Consider the following 20583-nt stretch of genomic DNA (forward strand, 5'->3'; position numbering starts at 1 on the left):
GCTCCGGGTGCCTCAGGTCTCCGGTCTCGGATCGACGTCAAAGCCGGCTTACGACAATCGACTTACATTCACTTCTCAAAGCCCCAAAGCCTCAAAGCCACGAAGAGCGTGAAAGTTTCACTAAGAGCACTGTTTTTCGGGAGAGAGTCGGATACTATTGAAGCCGGCTGCCCGCATGTTACACAGTACCAAGGGTAGATCTGTGGCTAAGAACCATGGGAATATAAATAAAAAAAGGTATCTCATCTAAAGTCTTTTTGAATTCGCCAACAACAACCCCAATTATCTAGAGTAACGTTAGAACTCCCTATATTAATTGAAACGATAGGATATTATTAGATTTTCGAGTTCAGCTACAACAACCCCTCAAATGTAGTTTTAGGACCAATAACTTACACTAAACGTTGGATTCTGTAATATGAGGTATTAAAATTGAAATATTGACTGATGGATATAAATAATTCATAATTTAAAGGAACTAATCCATCAACAAGCATCAAATTTGTATCTCCACCATTTTAGTATTAAGATGGACTTGGCATATTTTCGACATCAAAAATCCTGAGAAGTTAGCTTTTTTCAAATTTCAATTGTTAAGGTTGGTATTTTTAGAATGAGAAAATGAAATTTTACATATTTATGAAAGGAAATCTAACAATTTTTTTATTATTAATATCAATTAAAAGTTATTAATATTTATAAAAGCCTTAAGAGGTCATAAGTCAGGAATTTTTTATACAATATTTTTTTATGTTTAATATACAATATGTATATCAATTGTAGGAGTATCACTTGTTCGAGCTTTTCTATCTAAAATTCTGAGCACGGTTTGCCGGCATTGTCAGCTTCGAGAGAGAGAGAGATGGGGAGAGAGCAACAGAGATAGGCAGAGCGAGAGGGCCTGAGCCTGACAGTTCAGATATTTTCTCTTCGGCCATATGTGGCTGCGTGTGAAGGGAGTAAGATGGAGAGCCGGAGAGAGAGAAAGAGAGAGGACCAAGCGCGAAGCAGCGACGTCGGCAGCGCACTGACGTTTTCGATTCGTTCGTTCGCATTCACAAGAATTTCACCGACATTTAGTTTAGTACCGTTTTTGGCTGCAGTCGCACTACGGACAGTTTATTCTAATTGTGTGCTACCATCCCATATATACATCCAAACATACAAATATTACTGCTAAAGTTAACAATATTAACTACACATATTAAATGCTATTATACACGGGCCGAGCAAAGCCATTTTAAATGCGGTTTACTGCTCCATCATACACACAAAACACATTAAAAAATTCAATTATAACCAATTGAAATCGTAATCAAGTCCAAAATAAACTAAATTATATGGTTATCAACGTTTGAAATCAAAATATAATAACTATTTTCTATGAAAATCGAGTGTTTCCGAGAATCGGGAAAAAGTTAATAATTCAATTAATGTTAACGCCAAATAAATAATCCGACAAGAAAAAGCAAGCGCATGCAACAAGTTAAATCCAGCCGACAGTTGTAAACCAAGTTAGATCCGTACACACAGATACACCCCAAATACCAACACCAATACGAATGAATGCCCGGTACACACACACAAAAGCAACAACACCAATACACCCAGCAGACTATAACAATGTCAAGTGAAAACATTCTCTGGAAGCAACAGGTTTCCCCTTAATAAGTGTTATAAAGAAGCAACCAACAGTCATCACCCAGAACTGTTCGTTTTCGAAAAGAGCAAAAAGAGAGGTAAAAAAGAGAGCTCGACGAGGAGTAAAGAAGATTAAGTATATTAAAGCAAGAGCAAGAGAGGATTCCGTAAATCGTATGAAAATAATAGTATAAGCTAAAAATATAAAAGAAGACAGTTTTTAAGTGGGTTAAAATAGTGTGACTGCAACCAAGTGGAACCGAATCAAACCATCAAAACCATCCCCGAACCGAAAGATCAACTAAAAGAGTTCTTAGAGCGCGTCCAAAAGCGCCAATCTCAAGAACCATGGAATTCTACGATGGCGACCTCAAAGATATATGGGACTCCGACTTAGATCCGGTAAGTGTTCAAATTACCGCACACTCGAAAGCAAAAAAACGCGAAAAACACCTTGCACTGGGGCCAACCTCTATATATCAGGCATACCCATTGATACTTGAGAGCTTTTATTACAGCAGGTATGCTTGATATGAGCAATACACATATGTGAAAGTTAAAGCCGACAACTCTTGAACGAAACGATAAGAAATTGTTCGAGATATACTTAGGTAGCTCTAAATACTGACGACTACTCATAACACACAGAAATAAATGTGAAAATTTCTTAGCTAAGGTTAGACTTTTTGACTAAACTTGAACTCCGATCTTTGACTAGAGACGTCTTCCAAACACGATTATTAAGTCATTTCGTATACATTTTAAACTTGTAAGAGTCGTGCTTCTACGAAACGAAATTGCATTTAAAAACCTAAAGAAAAACATTTTTAATGACCCACATTAAGCTTATCAGTTGGGGAGAAAAACGTGAACTTATTCATGAGCTGAATTCTAAGTATAATGATCGATTTGATGAGGAGAAAAAATATAAAATTAAGGGTCCCACAGGCCTTAGCTAGTTTTCTTTTTCTTCTCTGCATATTAAGTAGTTTGCATTTATATGTATGCGGTCACCTGAGAGAACGCCGATCACCAAACTGGCCTACGATCAAACCTGTCCCAAGCAACCTCATAAAAATGTCCGCACACCAACCCACCGAAAAAAAAGAGTATAGTGAAAAACGAAAATCTAATCGAATGGCCCGGCTACCAGACAATCAGACACCCGTAATATACAACACACCCAGAATCTCAGTTTTGCTTTCATGTTTTCGTGGAGGACGTTTTTAGAGTGCCGAGCCCAATGGCATTACACAACGAACCTTTGCAAAATACTTAGATAGATATGATACGCCTCTGAATCGAATGGTGCCGAAAAGAAAAGGCAGTTCTCAAGGCCTCTATCTTGGCAGTTGCGTTCCCGTTTTTGGGAGAAGAGACAATTTTTAGTGACTTTTTGTGTTTTTGATAAGAGGCAGCAGCACGACTATATCTGGCAGTCAGGAAACATTTCTGTTCATAACTTAGAAGTTGTGCTGTCCTACAAAGTTGTTTTGTGTTAACCGATAGTGATAATTGGAGTTTTCCAAGAAATTAAAAGAAATTTATCATTAGCGAACGATTTCTGTTTTGGTTGTTTGTCACTCGTAGTTTCTTCTATCACCCCCGCGCACTCATAAAATGTTTCACTATAATGAAATGAGTTTGCTGGGACTGAGCTTCGTTTACGGAGTACTCATACATAGATGGTATATGCCGTCGTCTAGTGCTTATCGCTGCGGAAACGGTAATGAATATATGTCGTCCGTCAGTTTCACTTGTTCTTGCTGTTGTACACAGAGAAAAACATATATTTATATCATCTATGTCTAATATCTAAACCAACAAAAAAATATGAATCAATGTTAGAGCTAAAGCATCCACAGTTTTACCAAATAATAGAATGTATTTCGCCCAAAGTGTGCCCAATCGGCTCTTATCACTTTCTATTGCCAAATAAATGATTTCATATCATTTTGAAATGTGAATAGTGTTAAATTAATGTTAAATTAACATTTCTTTAAAATAGGTGGGGGTAGAGCATCTGCTTTCGATAAGTAACGTCCGAGTTCAAATCATGCCGCTGTTTATTATTATTTTTTTTTATTTGTTTTAATACATTTTGTTTCCCTCTGTGTAAAGGAAGCTCTGCTGGCCGAGCACAAAAGAAAAGAATCTATTGCCGCATGGGAGGAGGCCGCATGCGGAGTTGATAAGCGGTCGCTATCAGCTGGTCTAAATGCAAAGTAATGACTTTTTTCGCCTGCTGCTGTTGCTGCTGCACTTTGCAGCAAGTCAAATAGAGTATGGCTCGTCAGTGTCATTACTATTAGGCGATAATAATGCACGCCGTCGACTGACTGCACTCGACTTGTAGACAATGTAGACGGAGGGACCGAAATAGGCCCAATGCCCGGGAAAATGCGCGTGCAGTTTTTATAGGTTTTGTTGGCTTGTGTTTTTTCCCGCCGTAAGCGGTACAATGTACCCGTACCCGGGGCGTGCGCTCAATTACCTCATAAGTATCTCAAATGCCTGTGTGTGCCCATAACAAGAAACTATCGGTTTCTGTGGGAAGTCGCCGCTCAAATACCCTCCAATGTCGTGGAAGCAAAGATCACGATCAGGTCAAGATATCCCCCAGGGCTAGATAACGAAATTCCGATGAAGGATCCTTAGGCCAAGCCAATCAGTTTCCTATTTTGGCATTATTTTAATAATATCAACTATCATTCTAAAGTCTTTTCAGGCAAATCAACAATCTTATCACAAAGTATTTTGTAACCAAAAAAATAAAGCCAAAAATAAAATAAACTAACGCTAAGATAAGGCGCTGAAATGCCCAATTTGATTAGCCAAGCGCACCATTTTCCACTTAAATGGGTGACAAAAACAAAAAAAAATAATAATTATGATGCCATGGGATTTTTTTCCATGCAAGCGAACCAAAACAAAAAACTAAAAATATTGACTTGACGTGCTGCCGATAATCAATTTAATAAATTGGAAGGCGCTTTTAATAAGGGTACGAAATTTGGAAAGTCCCAAAAGGGGTTAGCAGGTCTTCAGAGAGCTGCGATAATGTCACGTGCTCCGCATTGCCGAGATTCCGATCATTGTTATCAAGAAACCCCCTCCCTTTTTCATACAGAGATCTTCGAGTGCTTCCCCCTCTATCAGTTGAGAGCAATGAAGAGTTGACACAGCAGAATCTTTAAAGCTTTACACAAGTACACATATTTATTCGTGACCGGGGAATTCTGTGAAATTCGATTGCAGGGGAAAACCTATAATAACAACAACACTGATCAGTTATCATCGACTACCGGTCATCCATTTTACTAAGAATAGCAATCCCACAGAGTTTCCGAAGCAAACAACAATATTTAGTGCAAATATGCTAAAGTTTCAACTTAACGACTTTCGATTCTGGTCCAGCCTTGATAAGAAAATAAATTCTTAAAATGATTTCTGTTGGAAGCTGAAAATACTGTTTTAATTTTCACATTCTATTGATAAGAGGCACATGGAAACACAAATGCCTAATAAAGCGGATTTAGAACTCGGCTTATCTTCTATATATTTAGCTATGTACCCTGGAATACTTATATAGAATACAATATACATATGAAAGGGTTGTGTCTAAAAAGAAAGCGAAATCTAGGGGAAACAAAGCCAAGTTTTTAACTAAAAGTATTCAAGATCGTCGGAGATTTTGCCTCAAAGAAGAAGCTCTTGACCAGTCAAACTTACTGGTAGCAGTAAACTACCGGAAAAGATTACCTTGGGTAAAAAAAAACAAACTGCATTCGCCTTCACCGAAGAATGCTGACCAAAGTCAAAGCGCTGGTGACTTTCCTAAACGTAAAGCAGAATATATTATTGTTTTAAACAAAAAAGAGAGAGGTTGAGAGGAAAAATGCAGCATTAACAAGAAGTCAAGAAGTCAGCAACTTTTCACCACTTCCATTAAGATACGAGCAAAGCAAAAGAACAAAAAATATAAATGATATGTATATTTTTGACATTTCCAGAGCTGTTCTTTTGTGGGTTAACTTTCGCTTATATAAGCAGAATGTAGACGCGAATCCATAGTCCAAAAGGGGGCGTGCATAATGGTATTAGCAATTTCTTTTTGGCCCATTCGATACCCTTTATGGTCTATATAGCCCGATTACCGATGTGAATGCAAATGTGCATTTCGTTGAGGTTAGACTGAGATTTTCTAACGGCCAAATGCAAGGCCCGCTATTTAAAATGCACACGAGAACACTACCAACAAGAAACGGAAAACAGAAAACAGAAAAACGTGCTTGGCAACAGACTTCGAGAGTTTCGAGAGCTAAAAGTCTTGACTCCCGAGAGCATATTTGAATAACTAGTTCGAGCTATGCACGACGATACTTTCAATATGGTCTATCAACGTCTTTATATCTGTTTATATCTGTATGTATCGTATATCCGTATTGGTGTATTGCTTAACTTTGACATTTCCAATGAGCCGGAGCGTTGCAATCTGCAAAACAGGTTAAAGCACAAAGCGAATGCAAAGAAACCCAGCGACTATTGCAAATTTAGCCCGCTCCAGCGACACAATTTCTATGCCAAAAGTCCAAGCATATGGCGAGGCAGCGAAAAAAGCGCGCATAATTAAATTTGTGCCCCCACATAGTATTGGTTTACATGTGCGCCAGTCTCGCTGGCTCCACTCTCTTTCTCGATATCTATATATATATATTTTCCCATTCATGTCGGCCATTCATGCGGATTTACACGCGCTGCGCGTTGCAGGATGCGCAGTCCAAGGAGACCTCTCTTAGTTCGCTCTTCTTGGCCAGTCTCGAAAGGCTCTCTTAGCCAACAAAAGAGTGGGCGGCCAGTTGGCCAGCTGTTTGCGTTTTGTGCTTTTGACGTCAATGTCAGGACGTCGGAGGAGTTGTGTTGTGTTTTGGCCAAGAAAGCCCGACAGTGTGAATTATTCATGGACCCGTTCTGAGTTTACAATATGTTACAGCCGCCTTCGCAATGGGGGAGGGGGGGTCGAGGTGTTTGTGGGGTGGACGTGGGCGTAGCAACATATTGCCAGGACTAATGAAGTGTTATACGATAAGTGTAACAGCAGGCAACAGGCTAAAGGCTTCAAGGAAGCAACAGTTGGATGCTTTTTGGAGGCGGAGAAACAAAGCGAAAGGAAGTTGCCCCAAAGTGTTAGGGGGAGGGGGTGGAAGGGTTTGAGGACCTCCCCTGGCTATAACACATTTTTGACCTATTTGACCTAAAGACCTTAAGACAACTTTGTCAAAGTTTAAAAAGATTATGTCTTGCTATAAGACATTTTAAACTCACGTATGTAGATATATAGACCATTTCAAGTTAAAGTATAATATGGGATGTTATGCGAGATGATACCACTAATTTATTTAAACCTTATAAAATAATGGACCCTAATTATAAAACTTTATCAGACCAATATTTGGTGTTAGGGCTTACTGGTAGTTCATTTGAGATATGTATGAACAAAATAAGCTTTAAAAATGGTAAAAACTATAAACTATCAAGAAAGTTAAATTAAAGACTAAATTAAATGAAGAAACCTCTTGCAATTCATATTTAATTCAATATAGATAATCAATTAATAATGGACCCCCGAAAAATGTCCTCTAATCGGATTCCCCAGAAACCCAAATATATTGCACAATTTATCAAAATCCATTAGAGAGGCCTAGAATTCCGTAATTACCCGCTGACAGCACATTTTTCAAGCATTATCTTTCCGAGAAACCTTGAAAGTGAATTCATTATGGGTTCTCCAATAAGGTCGCCCAGCTCTCTGACTCATCCGAAGCATTGCCAAATTGGTCATGTCTGTTTTGCATATATGCAGATGAACGATTTTGGCCGCTCATCAATGTTTTTTTTAGTGAAAGGCATCAGACGATCAAAAGTCTTGAGTTTGCGCATCTCTGTTGAGCACCCACTATCAACGGCCAGGTCTCAAAGACTAGGATAACTGAAGGCTGTGGGGGTTTAATGGAGGAGTCTTTGCACCACCTTTTCGCATTTTTCTTTATTTATTGTTTTTTTTATTTTTCGGTTACTTTCACAATGATTTCCGTTTGGCAAATTGTTGGTGTGTACGTCAGACGTGCTGCTTACGTACTTTCCTCACACGAGGGCGCACAAACATATGTTGGCGATAAGCTAAGCCCGCATTGGACCGCCACCCACCCAGCTATTTTTATACATATTAGGTTATATTTATACCGAACGTAATGCAAAGAAGCGCAGCCAGTACGTCATGGAATTCTCAGAGCCTCTTGGCTTTTGCATTTGTTTGTGCAACATGTCGCATACGTAATATTTGAGTGCACTTTGCCTGCTGATTTACCCATTTGTATGGGATTCTGGCAGGGATCGCTGGCCAATTCGCACTTTCTTTTCAAGGCAAAGCCATTTGACGATGGCCATTTACATCGTAGCCCCATTACCATTTACCACGCTCACGAAAAACGAAACCGAAGCGGGCCAAAATAAAAAACCGTAGCAATTTTTCAAGTTAAAAGGCAGTTCAGTTTCTGGGTTTTTTTTTTGGTTTCTGCTCTTTTTGAATTGTGGGAGCACCTTTCACTTTACCAACACCAGCGGCAAATGATGCAGCTTGGGCATAAAAATTGGAAAGAAATAAAGACTCGGCTAAAAATGCTGTGCACAACACAAAGAAAACGATACATACATAATGATCCGCACGCACACGGCTGCAGTTTTATAAATGTGAAAGGTTTTCGCTTGCTGCAACATTATTTAATCAATCCAAATTGTGGAGCAAGCAAAAAAGCAAAAATCGAAAAATGTATAGACAAAAAGGCCAAAAAATAAAAGCCAAAAGGAGATACAAAGGTAGAAAGAAAGAAGAAAGAGGAGAAACCAAACCAAACGATCAAAAAAAACTATAACCAGTTTAATTATTTTTATGAATTTGTATGTTTGTGGCTCTTTTTCACCCTTTCTTGTTTTTTTTTCGGGGAGAGACATGCCCGAAGACTGGAAATTTGAATAAAATTGTATAATGGCCAACCGGGAGACCCGGCAACACCAACACCCATGTGTGTATGTTAATTTAATGCCGTAAGATAAAGAAAACCCCTCCGGCGGCTATTTTGATTTTGTATTTTTTTTGTATTTTTATTCCGCCTTTATCGTTTCCAAAGTAGCTTGCCTGATCGGGTTCCAAAGTGACGTGCGAGGCACCTCACCTGAAGAACTGGCAAAGCAACGTTCTCGCAGAACAATTCTCTGCACGTGACAGTCGCAACAGGTTTTTGTGAATCGCCAACGAAATGGGGTCAAATGATTGCATTGCACAGGCTCCTCCGATGGCCGATGGTTAGGCAATCGATTGCCAAGTGAAGTCAAGTCGGGCTTAGCCGCGTTCAAGCGGTTTTTGTGGCCTAAGAGGTGCTCCAAACTCCGAGTCCAACTCCATCTCCATCTCCAACTCGAGCATCGCACCGCACCGCTTTCCACTTGAGAAGGCGCCCTTAGCCATTTCACCGGTGCCGCGCTTTCATTGGAACACACAAATCGGAGAAGTGGCAGGGAAAAGGCGGCGAAACCCACCTGAAACGTGCAACAAACGGTGCTACAGGTGCACGGGGAAAAATATTTAAACACATTTAATATAACGTAATAATAAATCTTTATAAATTAAATTTCTTAACAATGGTTTGGAGTGGTGTGAAGAGTTTAAAATATTTAAGCTATGATTAATATTTAATATTATAAAAGTCATACCAAAATCGCAAACAATTTATTTTGACAGCTAAAGAAAATTAGCAAAATAAAAAAACAATTTCTTATGCATTCACTATTCGATTGCTTCGTTTATTGGTTTAAACTATTTTGGTTTCAGTAATCGGTTGCAAAAAACTATAATCTAATTTCTATGTGCATAACCCACTGTCAAAAGCCCATTACTTACTTCATTGAAGTTAATGAACTCGAATACTAAAAGCCAATATTTATCTTATGATTTACACAATTTTCCGACAAGGTCACTGTGGCATTTATGTAGTTTGCTCATTGATTCTGAGGATGTTAAATTCACTGCTTAGACTGAAACCGATTTCAGTTTAAAATTGATAAGACTTGCGATCCAACTGACATAAATAGAATTGGAAATAAACAATTGTTATCTGAGGACTATGATACTGGATTTTTAGTTTATTATTATTAGATATGATTTGCGATCAAATGAATACAGTCAAAAATTAGGATAAGATATGATGTAGAGAATAGCCAAACTGGTGTGTGGAATTTCCCTGTGTGTATATCACCCCCCTCCCGAACATGATGCCCCCACCTGATCCGCAGCAGCTAACAAAAGAGGTAGCAAATGCCTGCGAGCATTTTTGCTGTCTTTTTCTCCTGGCTTTCTTCTTTCTTTCATCATCGGCAGCAACATACTCGCACATATTTGTATACAGGCCGATGGGTATATTTGTACGACTGCTTGGTAAATCTGTATCTGTATGTAGTATCTGTGTGTGTGTTGCCCGTTTTGGTAGCATTTTTCAAGAATTGCTAATTCTCAACAATTCCCGGGGTTCGTTGAACTCATCATACACGCACACTCACGTTTTATTTACGCTTCTCGGTGCTTATAAGTAGTATACTATATACCATACCATACTGCTTGCTGATTCTTGGCCCGATGTGTGGCGACGGCTAAAATGCGGAGAAAGCACTTGTGTATTTGTGTTTTAATGCACCGGCCAAACGAAACGAAAAAAAACAAATATGTATGTACGAGGGCCGGCCCACGAGTATTAGCATAATGAGTGGATCGTTAATTCTCGGTTATTCCATACTTTCGTTGGCTTTGAGAATTTATGAATTACAGTAAACATCGACTGACAGTCGGTTTCTGGTCAAGAGAAATTGCTGCCTAATGTCATACTTTCTTTTGCAATTTTACATTTTTTGCTAATCACTGGCAACGTTATTAAGACTACCATCAAAATTAAAAAGAAACACTATCCAAAGTGTTGAAATAAATCAGACAGAGAAAACAACTTAAGTGTATTACAAGTTTCTATTAATATTTACTCATAAAAATATTAAATCGATGGGTTTAAATATTTCTGTTAAACTAAACCAATAAATTTTATTTGTAAATATCATTACCTATCAGTAAAATATAATTACTTCGAGGAACTTCGCTTACTGTCGGAAAATATTGAGCTATTACGTAAGCTATAATTTAAAACTTGTTTACAGCCTTTATCCGTGATCTACGACAATTCTATTTCAAAACAGTAGCTTTATGAACTAGTTGATAAATGCATTTATAATTACTTTCTACTACAAAAAAACTAAAAGCCCCGTTCTCATTTCCGATTGTGTTTATTTCCTCTGAAGTTAAAATTATAAAATATATGAATATTCATATCAGTTAAAATTTTATATTGAATTTTACATTTCCACTAACTTGTATTTAAGAAAAACCTACTACTCTTTTTATTCCCAAACAAAACAAAAAAAACAGTTTGCAACTCGAATTTTAAACGAATATAGTACGCTTTTTATATGGCGTATATGAAAAAAGTAGATCTTTAACGTTGATTTGTGGTTACACCTTTGTTCATCTTTCCTATCCCTATCCTACATTTCTATTATAAAATTTGGCACGTCAACAATTTGTAACTTTAATATGATTAGAGAGAGTTTATGATTAATGGAAATTAATAAACTGGAAGTAGGCCGACTACACAGAAATGAAAATTTGGAATTATTTTTTTAGTTTGCCGGATATTATATATTGAAAGTGTTATATTTGATGTGTGAGTGAAAGTTTCTTGAATATATCGCTCTTTACACTTCCTCAGTGCTTAAACCACCCTCGTTCGTAAATGCGAGTACCACATAAACACATCAAATGGTAATCAATGTTTAGGTTTACGGGTATGTGCCTTGTACGGCGGATTGTGTGAAAGAACCCGAAGAACCTGAAGAATTTGGAGAACCAAAGACCGAAAAAGAGTCGGGAAGAGTCGTACCAGCTTACATATCGACATTCGCTGTCACGACGTTCCCTTTTTTTTATGGCCAAAACTGGATTCCATTTGACTTGGCTTAGAATGTGAACTTTTAGAGGCGGTGCGCGACTGGGATTTCTTTTACATACAAATGTGTTTTTAAAGCGTAATTACATGCACTTCTTTATCGCAGACAGACAGTAAGACAGACAGGCACTCACTGGAATATATAGTTATATCCATGTGCATATTTGCCGCCTTTAAATGGGTCAGCAATTTATTGCCGTAGATTATGCCTGGCGACAATTAAGCGAATCCAGTCCAAAAATCTGGCACATTCGGGAATTACATCATCGGGCGGGCTTTAGCGTTAAAACAAAATGCCAAGCCAAATTTATTCTGGAGCTGTTTGTTTTCACCATTCCATTCGGTGATTTTGGATTTTTTGGCGGCAAATAGAACACGTTTGAGTTATGTATTTGTGCTGCACTCCGATTGTGAGTGATTCCCAAGGTTGGTTCCACCGCTCATCGCCGCATCGAAACACTTAACACTGGGTCTGTTCATTATAATTAATTACAATCTTGCACACTCCACTCCACTTCACTTCACTCGCGAGGCTTAATTGAAATTTCTGCTAACCATTTGCCAAACAACTCGCGCCAAAACTAGATTGACAAGTTTAAATGGACGATGACCGATAACTGTCATCGAAAGGTCCTTCAGGACCCAATTTTAAAAATGCGTTTTCTTCAAAAACCTTATATATATATTTTAAATCTTTTGAAATGAGCACTTTATTGGAAGAAAATTAATTTTTTATATCAAATGTATGGTAAAAAGCCATGTTTAAAAGCGGTTTTATTCATATCATATTCCTGAATTACAATCATTAAAATTGTTCAGAGTTTTTAAAGACGAATATACTTCCAAACAGAAATAGCTTGTAAAAAGATATTCACATTGAACTACCAACTATAATTGGGCTTTAAAAATATCATCAAAACATTTTTAAAAGTATGTTTGTATGAAATAAAAAAAGCCATCTTTAAAGCCTTCATAATATAGGAGTTAATTTTAGAAAATCATTCAGAAATATATATAGATCATTGAAATATATATGGAATACCCACTGAGTTACCAATACCATTATAACACCATAAATTTCAAGCACCGATTACATAACCTAGAAGATTGTACTCCACCCAGGTGAGAATAATTCCCATCACTGATTTGCAAGTCCCCGAAAATAATGACTTAACGATTGATAACTTTAAAATAATTCTCTCTACTGATTGCCCCGCCCAACAACAAATATTTCAAGGGTACGTCCGAATCGCCGATCGCGGTGGACGGTAAAATGTCTTCTGATAAGATTGACAACAAAAATATATTGCATGGCCCACGTTCCATTGAAGAGGCCATCGTATGCATGGGCAGTCGGGATCTGGGCTATATATGTACTCCTGAAATCAAATCATTTTTTATATATATACATTATTTTTTGAGTTATCTGCATTGCGTTTTGGGTCTGCGATTCTCGTGCGATTTTGCCATAGGTCGTATATATGTAGGTTTGGCAATTGTACCTTTGTTTTTCGCATTCAGTTTTTGTGTTTAATTATATAAGCGTGCTATCGCTGTGCAACACGACAATGAATGACTTTTGTACATTTACTAATTGCAAACCATTTGTTCGCTTCTAATTTTTTCTCTTTTCGCTTTTTGTGCACTGTTACAGGAATCCTTGAAAATCAGCCCCGATCACGATATGCACGACTGGCTGTTCGAACGCGACGTCAAAGATCCCACCGTCATACTCAACGACAAGCTCATCTCGGATGCCCTGCTCAATGGCACACAGCCGATCAAGACGGAGCACTCCTACAGCCTCAGCAGCGACGTTGACTCCCTGCCCGATTCACCAAAAAGCCTGCAGACCAAGATGGAGGGTATGTATTACTATTTTACCAAGGAATGATGTGGTTCAATAGCTATAGGTATAGTTCTTATTATCTTTTAAACCTAGTAAATCATTTAAAAAACTCAACATTCATTACATTTTAATTATCGACCGTATACAACTTATCGTTTGTAGTTATCGATCAAATACAACTTATTGTTTGTATTCCTACAACATATAATGTCATTACAAATGAAGAATGGATCAATTGGCTATATGTTAAGATTGTTTCTTATTTCCTCAGTAGTTATGAAAGGTATTACCTTTAAAATGTAAACTGTTGTTATAGGAACCCAAGCGATTTGCTCAAAAAGTTGTTATCGTTATTATCATTTCCTTATCGAAAAAATAATTTCTACGATTAGTGATGCTCAATTATACTTATGTAATTGAATCGTATAAAATAAACATATATTTAATATGTTAGCAAAGAAAGATGGTTCAAAAAAATTCAAACGACTAAATTCCAAATCGAGTGAAACAGAGCGATTATCGATAACTCGGGCAATTGCATCCAGACATAGAGCCACTCATAATTTTTTGGGCAGGCCGTAAGCCCCAAATAGCAATCCAAACACAGTTGGCAGTTGGTTAATTTAGGCCATGTACATAGTGAAAACAACGCTGACAAGAATAACAGTTGAAAAACAGTTTCAGCTCCGGTCTGTTCTGTTTCTAGTGTCGCGGTAGCATTTAGCAATTTAACGCAGTACTCGTGCATGAAGTTTTGTACTTTGACGCGATATCAGTTGTTCGTATGTACATATGAAGGCAGAAACTGTGTATAATTGCCCTAGACGAGTTCTGGGCTTCTCTTTTTTCGTTCTGTTATTATTTGTAATTTTATGGAAACTGTACGGCAACTGTGTAAATAAAATTAAAACGAAATTTTTCATGTAGCGGGTGGAGGCTACGGTGGAGGGGGGTGAGTGGAAGGGGCAAAGTTTTGCCAGAAAAATATAAAAAACTGAAACAACAGAATATCAAGTGCAAACACAAGTGCAACTCGGGGAATTGACGCGTGCGCTGGCAAAGGAAAGTGATCTGGTATTTGCTCAGTTACAGAATAGAACTCCTATTCTTGCATAATTATGTGGGTTAGTCGCAATAATATTTGGCCAGCATATTTGCACACATATTGCTCTATTTGCTTTTGACCATTGTCTATCGAACAAAAAAAAAACAGGTGAGAGCAAATATGGCTGCGAGCTAATTATTTTGGGGAAAATAACAATTAACTTAGTCCATCTGAAACCGATTTAAACCGACGTTAACCGAATTGGAGTAATTAAAACCGATTATTGAAAATGTGATCTCATGAATTCATTTTGAGCTTCTAGCTCTTATCTTGGATCTAGTTACTTGCTTAATTCACAAAATATGTTCTTTACATAATCTCTAGATTTAATGGACAACAAAATCTTTTAATGTATTTACAAAACAATAATGTGTTTGAAATAAAGAATTACTTTTACATTGCAAAACTAATCATAAAGCTTTTTAAAAGTTTACAATTTGTTTTCGATACTAATTATTCATACGCAGTGTTGCCGTTGTACAAATATCTACATATTTAGTTTAAAAGCTGTTGGCAGTTGATTTGGATGACGTGTCGATTAAGTCTTTTTTGAGCAAATTAAAAATATATTTTCTTTTTGTTTTTAAAACTGTTTCCGAGCTGGTAAATTTTAAATGTAAAATTAATTGTACGAAATCATTAATTTTCTATATGCAAATACAGATACCTGAGTTTAAAGACCATAAATTTAAAAAATACATTTAAGTTATTTGTTTAAAGACTTTAAAACTTTAAAAGTTTAAATAATTAAGGTATTTTTGACAAGTATAATCGATATTGAGAATGTATGAAGAGCCTCTAAATGAATCAGAAACCATTTTTTCTTAGCAAAAATAAATGTTAATATCATAAGTTTCCTAATTTATTCCTTATTCGATAGACTTATCTCATTTTTTCCCGCTTTCTCCCCGCAGACATGGACTTTCTTCCCGCCATTTCACCGAAGACGGCCACCAGCGGGCGCGTGACCATCGACCCCAAGTGCCTGACCCTCCACGTCCCGCCCACGCATGCCACGGCGATCGGCCGCCTGAGCAGCAATCCCGCCCTGAACAGCTCCGTCGCGGACCTGACGCGATCCTCCGGCCTGCAGGGCCTGCATGCGCAGCATCCTCACCACGGATCCGGAACACACCACGTGGTGGTGGCCAATCTGGAGCACTTTCAACTACCTCAGCACCTGTACGACAACGACTGCAGCTCCTCGGTGTCGTCGATGCGGGACGGCAGCATGTCGCCGGACATTTGCTCCGACATCGAGATCGACGAGTCGGCCATCAAGGATGAGCCCATGTCGCCGGACTCCAGCTGCCCCGCCAGTCCCACTTCCCAAGCGAGCAGCTCACAGCACCAGCTCAGCCTTAATCTGGCCCACCTACAGTCGGAGATGCTATTCGAGCCGAAGGTGAGTGAAACTATGGGTATAAGAAATTGATATTTTAGTTTGATTCGGACCAATTCTTTGGGTATTTATAAAATTATTAGAAATTCTGAATATACTAAGAAAATAAAATATAATTTAACAGAAAATTAAACAAATTTCTTAGTTAAAAACATTTTCTAAACTAATATTTCTAGTTTTTCCTAACTATACCGATTAATTGATTTTCCATTCCTTCCCTAGCACGGTGGTCTCCTGCTGACCGCCAGTAGCACCAGCAACAACAGCCTCATCAAGTCCCAGCAGCGCCAGCAGCAGCTCCTCGGCCAGCGCGATCTGCTGGTGGCCAAGATGGAGATCAAGAGCGAGAAGCAGAACACCAGCAACAGTAGCAGCAGCAGCAGCAGCAGCTCCGGCAAGTCGCATGCCCATGGCTATGGAATCCCGCTGACGCCGCCCTCATCCCTGCCCAGCGACGACTCCGAAGGTAACTTGACACCGGAACACTTGTTTTCGCCCCTGTCGCCCAACGCTTCCGTTTCTATCTCCGTGGCCAATGCAGCCGGCGGCGAGTCATCGCCATCCGTACGGGTCAGCCGCACCGCTGCCGGCATCACGCGCTCGTCCACCGGCTCCGCATCAGGATCCAGTTCCAGCACAACGGCCACCACGACACGGCAGCCGATCCACACGCCGCTGATTAGCTCGCAGCCGGTAAGTTCGAACATTCCACACCCAATTAATAGCACACACTATTGGTTTCTTCTATGCAAATTTTTTTCTGTCACATAAACAAATTTTTTCTGTATTTGATATTCAAATCATATAATACATTAAAAAATGTTAAATGTTACTGTATTTTCAATTTAGGATAATTATATTGAATCAAATACACACATCGAAGATTTTTTTTTTGTTTTACATTTTTTTTAAATAATATTTGTACAAATACTATTTCACGTTTGAAAATGGACCGTAAAAGTCAATCACAAATAGACTCTTTTATTTTTTTTTTATTTTTGTAAAAATGTATATATTTATTCTATAAAAAAGGAAATTCATTAATAGCTGAATTATAAAAAATGTTGCCTATCTACAGGCTCATTTTTTTAACCAACCAAATAGTATAGACATAAAACTATTTTAAATATTTAAATAAAAGATCCCATACAAACTTACTTAGCTCCATTTAAAATGTTGGGTGGCTTGGAATTTGAAGATCTCAGGGATTTTACAAGTCTAGACTGTGGCATTCACAATTTCTTTTAATTTATATGAATATATTTAAAAATGAAAGGCTATTATAAATACAAAATAGAAATAAAACTATTTTCACAAGACCCCATTATCTTTATTAAAGATTTAACCAAATATATTAAACACTCGTTTTCAGTATAAAAATTGATAAGGAAACAAATTTATTAAGCAACAAGTTTATTTTATTCTCTTTGATAATGAGGTCGATATTTTGAAAATTTTTCTTATAAATATTTATTATTCATTATTTAATGATTTAATTTCTTGAAAGCGAGAATTATTTTGAATTTTTTCTGATAATTCTAATAATTATTTAGTTTGAAACATATACATATAGGGCAATCAGCTTAAGGCAATTCAAAATCCTATGACTCATGGGAAGTGAAGAAACTAATCTACGTTTTTTTAAATTTTGGAAAATTAGAATTAGTCACTGTGGCGATTTCGCAAGATATTATACACTTATTTGTGCAATACAATGGTCTAATATAAAATATAATTGCATTTTGCAGAAGGGCTCAACTGGGACGCTGTTGCTCACGGAGGAGGAGAAACGCACTTTGCTGGCCGAAGGCTATCCTATCCCTCAGAAGCTTCCCCTAACCAAAGCAGAGGAGAAATCGCTCAAGAAGATTCGACGCAAAATCAAGAATAAAGTATGTTCAAAATAAGACTATGGTTGTAAACGGCGCAGCGGCTGGTTCAGCTGAAGTAGCCGCTTCACCGTTTACAACCAGCTTTAAGAAAGAAAATCTAACTAATTTTATTTGTGATTTTACAGATCTCTGCTCAGGAGAGTCGCCGCAAGAAAAAGGAGTACATGGACCAACTGGAGAGGCGCGTGGAGATCCTTGTCACCGAGAATCACGACTACAAGAAGCGCCTCGAGGGGCTGGAGGAGACCAATGCCAATCTACTTAGTCAGCTGCACAAACTGCAGGCCCTAGTTAGCAAGCACAATGTGAAAAAGTCCTAAGTCCGGTCCAAATCCCCGAATTCGAGGGGTTCTGGATCCCGGATCCGTTTCTTGTTTGCCCGCCTTCCCGAGTTATTTGTAGATCTATACGTGTATGTCTTCAGTCCTTTGTTTCGATTTTCAATCAGTCTGGGAGTTTTTCAAGAATTTATGCGATGATATGGAAATTTGATGAATTTTTTTGTTCGGCTTTTGGTTAGCACAAAGCGGTAAACATTCCCCTCCCTCCTGCTCCACCGCACCATATATTCCACAAGGCTAAGCTGCCTAGATGCCCATAACTAAAACTGTATAATTAATGTGTATGTAATCCTAGCTACTTGTAGGACCTATATTATATAGATATGTATATTAGTCATGCATTCCTGTTATATAAACTTGATCTAGAGCTTAGGCAAAACGACCAGCTGCAACTACAACCACAATTACAATTACAATTACAATCGAGAAGCTCAAAAGCAGAAGCCAATCTAGAAAGCGTCTAAAGAGAAGCTAAATAATAATATTGTAATGAAACGAAATCAACAGACCAAAAACAAAAACATAAAAAAACAGCAAAGAATTGAAAAGGTTAACAAAAAAAATATACAAAATATAGCTGATCGCGAATGGGCTCTAATTATATATCAAATCCAGATTGGAGTTGATCTACGAGCGGCGACAAGTACATTATGTTTTAATAATGATTGAATGAATGAACGAAAGACTCCCGGAGCCCAAAATCTCTGTGCTGTCTTTGGCATGACTCTTGTTCCTTTAAACGATATTTCTCAAAAACAAACGAGCTGAAACGAAAGAAAATACCTAAACAATTCCATAATGTGTAGCTATGTAGAAGGATTATATAACGAACTATGTCTATATGCAGCATTTAAGTTTCTCTTCATCATCTGTTTGCCAGCAGCCGTCAAAATGGAGTTTCGATAGATGGAAATTATACGAATTTATAATGGGTATCCGTATCCCCAATTCGGTTCCGTTCTCCACCTGCCGCGTTGCCTGGCGATTTAAACCATTTCCGAGCCAATTATGAAAATGAATTATTGTTTGTTAAGTTTTATATTATAAGAAGGCGCTGCACTGACCTAAGGGATATAGAGAGCAAAACCCAATTCAATCAAATTTCGCAGCAATGATTTTGTTTTTTATGTTTACATTTTGAGTTTTACGTTCTAGTGCAATTTTTTGGCATAAATATTTATACAGATATTTTTGTATTCTTTCCGAAGCGTTCTGAATGAGTCATTCTAGTTTAAATTAGTTGAATTTATATAAACAAAATTACTTAAACGAAAATTTAAGCCTAAATTGATGATTTCTTATCAAATCGATAATATCTATACGAAATATTTTAGCTATTTTTATGTATGTCTGTGCATGTGTGTATAAATCAAGCGGACGAAATTGTGCAATTGTTAGTAAAATTTTAAAAGAAAAATATTTAGAGAAAATACGAAAACAAAAAATTGAAGTTAAAAAATGGAAAGCTCGTGCAATGACAAAACTATTTTATTATAAAATGCGTTAAACAAATTACAAAAAAAAACTTGAGAAATACATTATGATATATTTATATATACAAGTATGAATAATGTACGACTATATACTATTTTTTGGCTATAGCATTTTAAACGCATATATTGTATGTTTAACGTTGAAAAGGAAAAAACAAAACCAGAAAATAAATCCAAAAAAAATTGTAAAACTTTTATGATTGGTTGCTGTAATTTGGCAAAAGTGAAAGTGCAATTCCAAATAAAATTCATACAACCATAACAACAGCAGCAATGTGTGTGTTTTACTTTATATATATTTGGAAAAGTGGTTATTATTTTTTAGCGATGAGGAATAAGAATAAATTAAAATTTTAGAGGGCTGTCTTATTAACATAAGCATAAACTCTGGAATTTAGTAATTTATACGAATTTCAGAAATCGGTCGATTTTCATTGGACATCGGACGGTACGGTAGGTAGTGATAATTTTAATTTATTTTAATTAAAATGGAACGACAATAAACTAATAGGAAAATCGACAAGCCTTCGTTGCTTTCCAACGTATAATTCAAGATCTGTTTTGTGCGATATAAAAATTCAATTTTCAATTCTAAATAAACTGCTTCTTACTTAGTTTTTCCTTGATTTTCCGCATTTTCGATCGGTAATTTTCCTCAACCGTCGAATTCAATTCAAAAGGTCAAATTCGAATCCGAGATCAAGATCCGAAATTGTAACAAAAACTTTCGTTAAAAATGGAACCGGGAAAAAATCGATAC

General features: G+C 37.3%; 1 protein-coding gene across 2 annotated transcripts; it reads left to right on the top strand.

Moving 5' to 3' along the window:
* Positions 1 to 1060: 1060 nt before the first annotated feature.
* On the top strand, positions 1061 to 20093 carry LOC108038298 (cyclic AMP response element-binding protein A). 2 transcript variants are annotated; one of them, XM_044461558.1, is made up of 7 exons: positions 1061 to 2043; positions 13396 to 13606; positions 15610 to 16100; positions 16320 to 16563; positions 16639 to 16790; positions 17846 to 17989; positions 18115 to 20093. In XM_044461558.1, exons 1-7 carry the CDS (start codon positions 1990 to 1992, stop codon positions 18307 to 18309), a joined length of 1491 nt encoding a protein of 496 aa, XP_044317493.1. In that variant the 5' UTR covers positions 1061 to 1989; the 3' UTR covers positions 18310 to 20093. The 2 variants fall into 2 exon arrangements, with proteins under 2 accessions (XP_044317493.1, XP_044317492.1); XM_044461557.1 differs by having other exon boundaries at positions 16320 to 16790.
* Positions 20094 to 20583: the final 490 nt, after the last annotated feature.

Source organism: Drosophila rhopaloa, unplaced genomic scaffold (assembly GCF_018152115.1).
Source record: "Drosophila rhopaloa isolate 14029-0021.01 unplaced genomic scaffold, ASM1815211v1 contig_47, whole genome shotgun sequence".
NCBI classification, from domain to species: domain Eukaryota; kingdom Metazoa; phylum Arthropoda; class Insecta; order Diptera; family Drosophilidae; genus Drosophila; species Drosophila rhopaloa.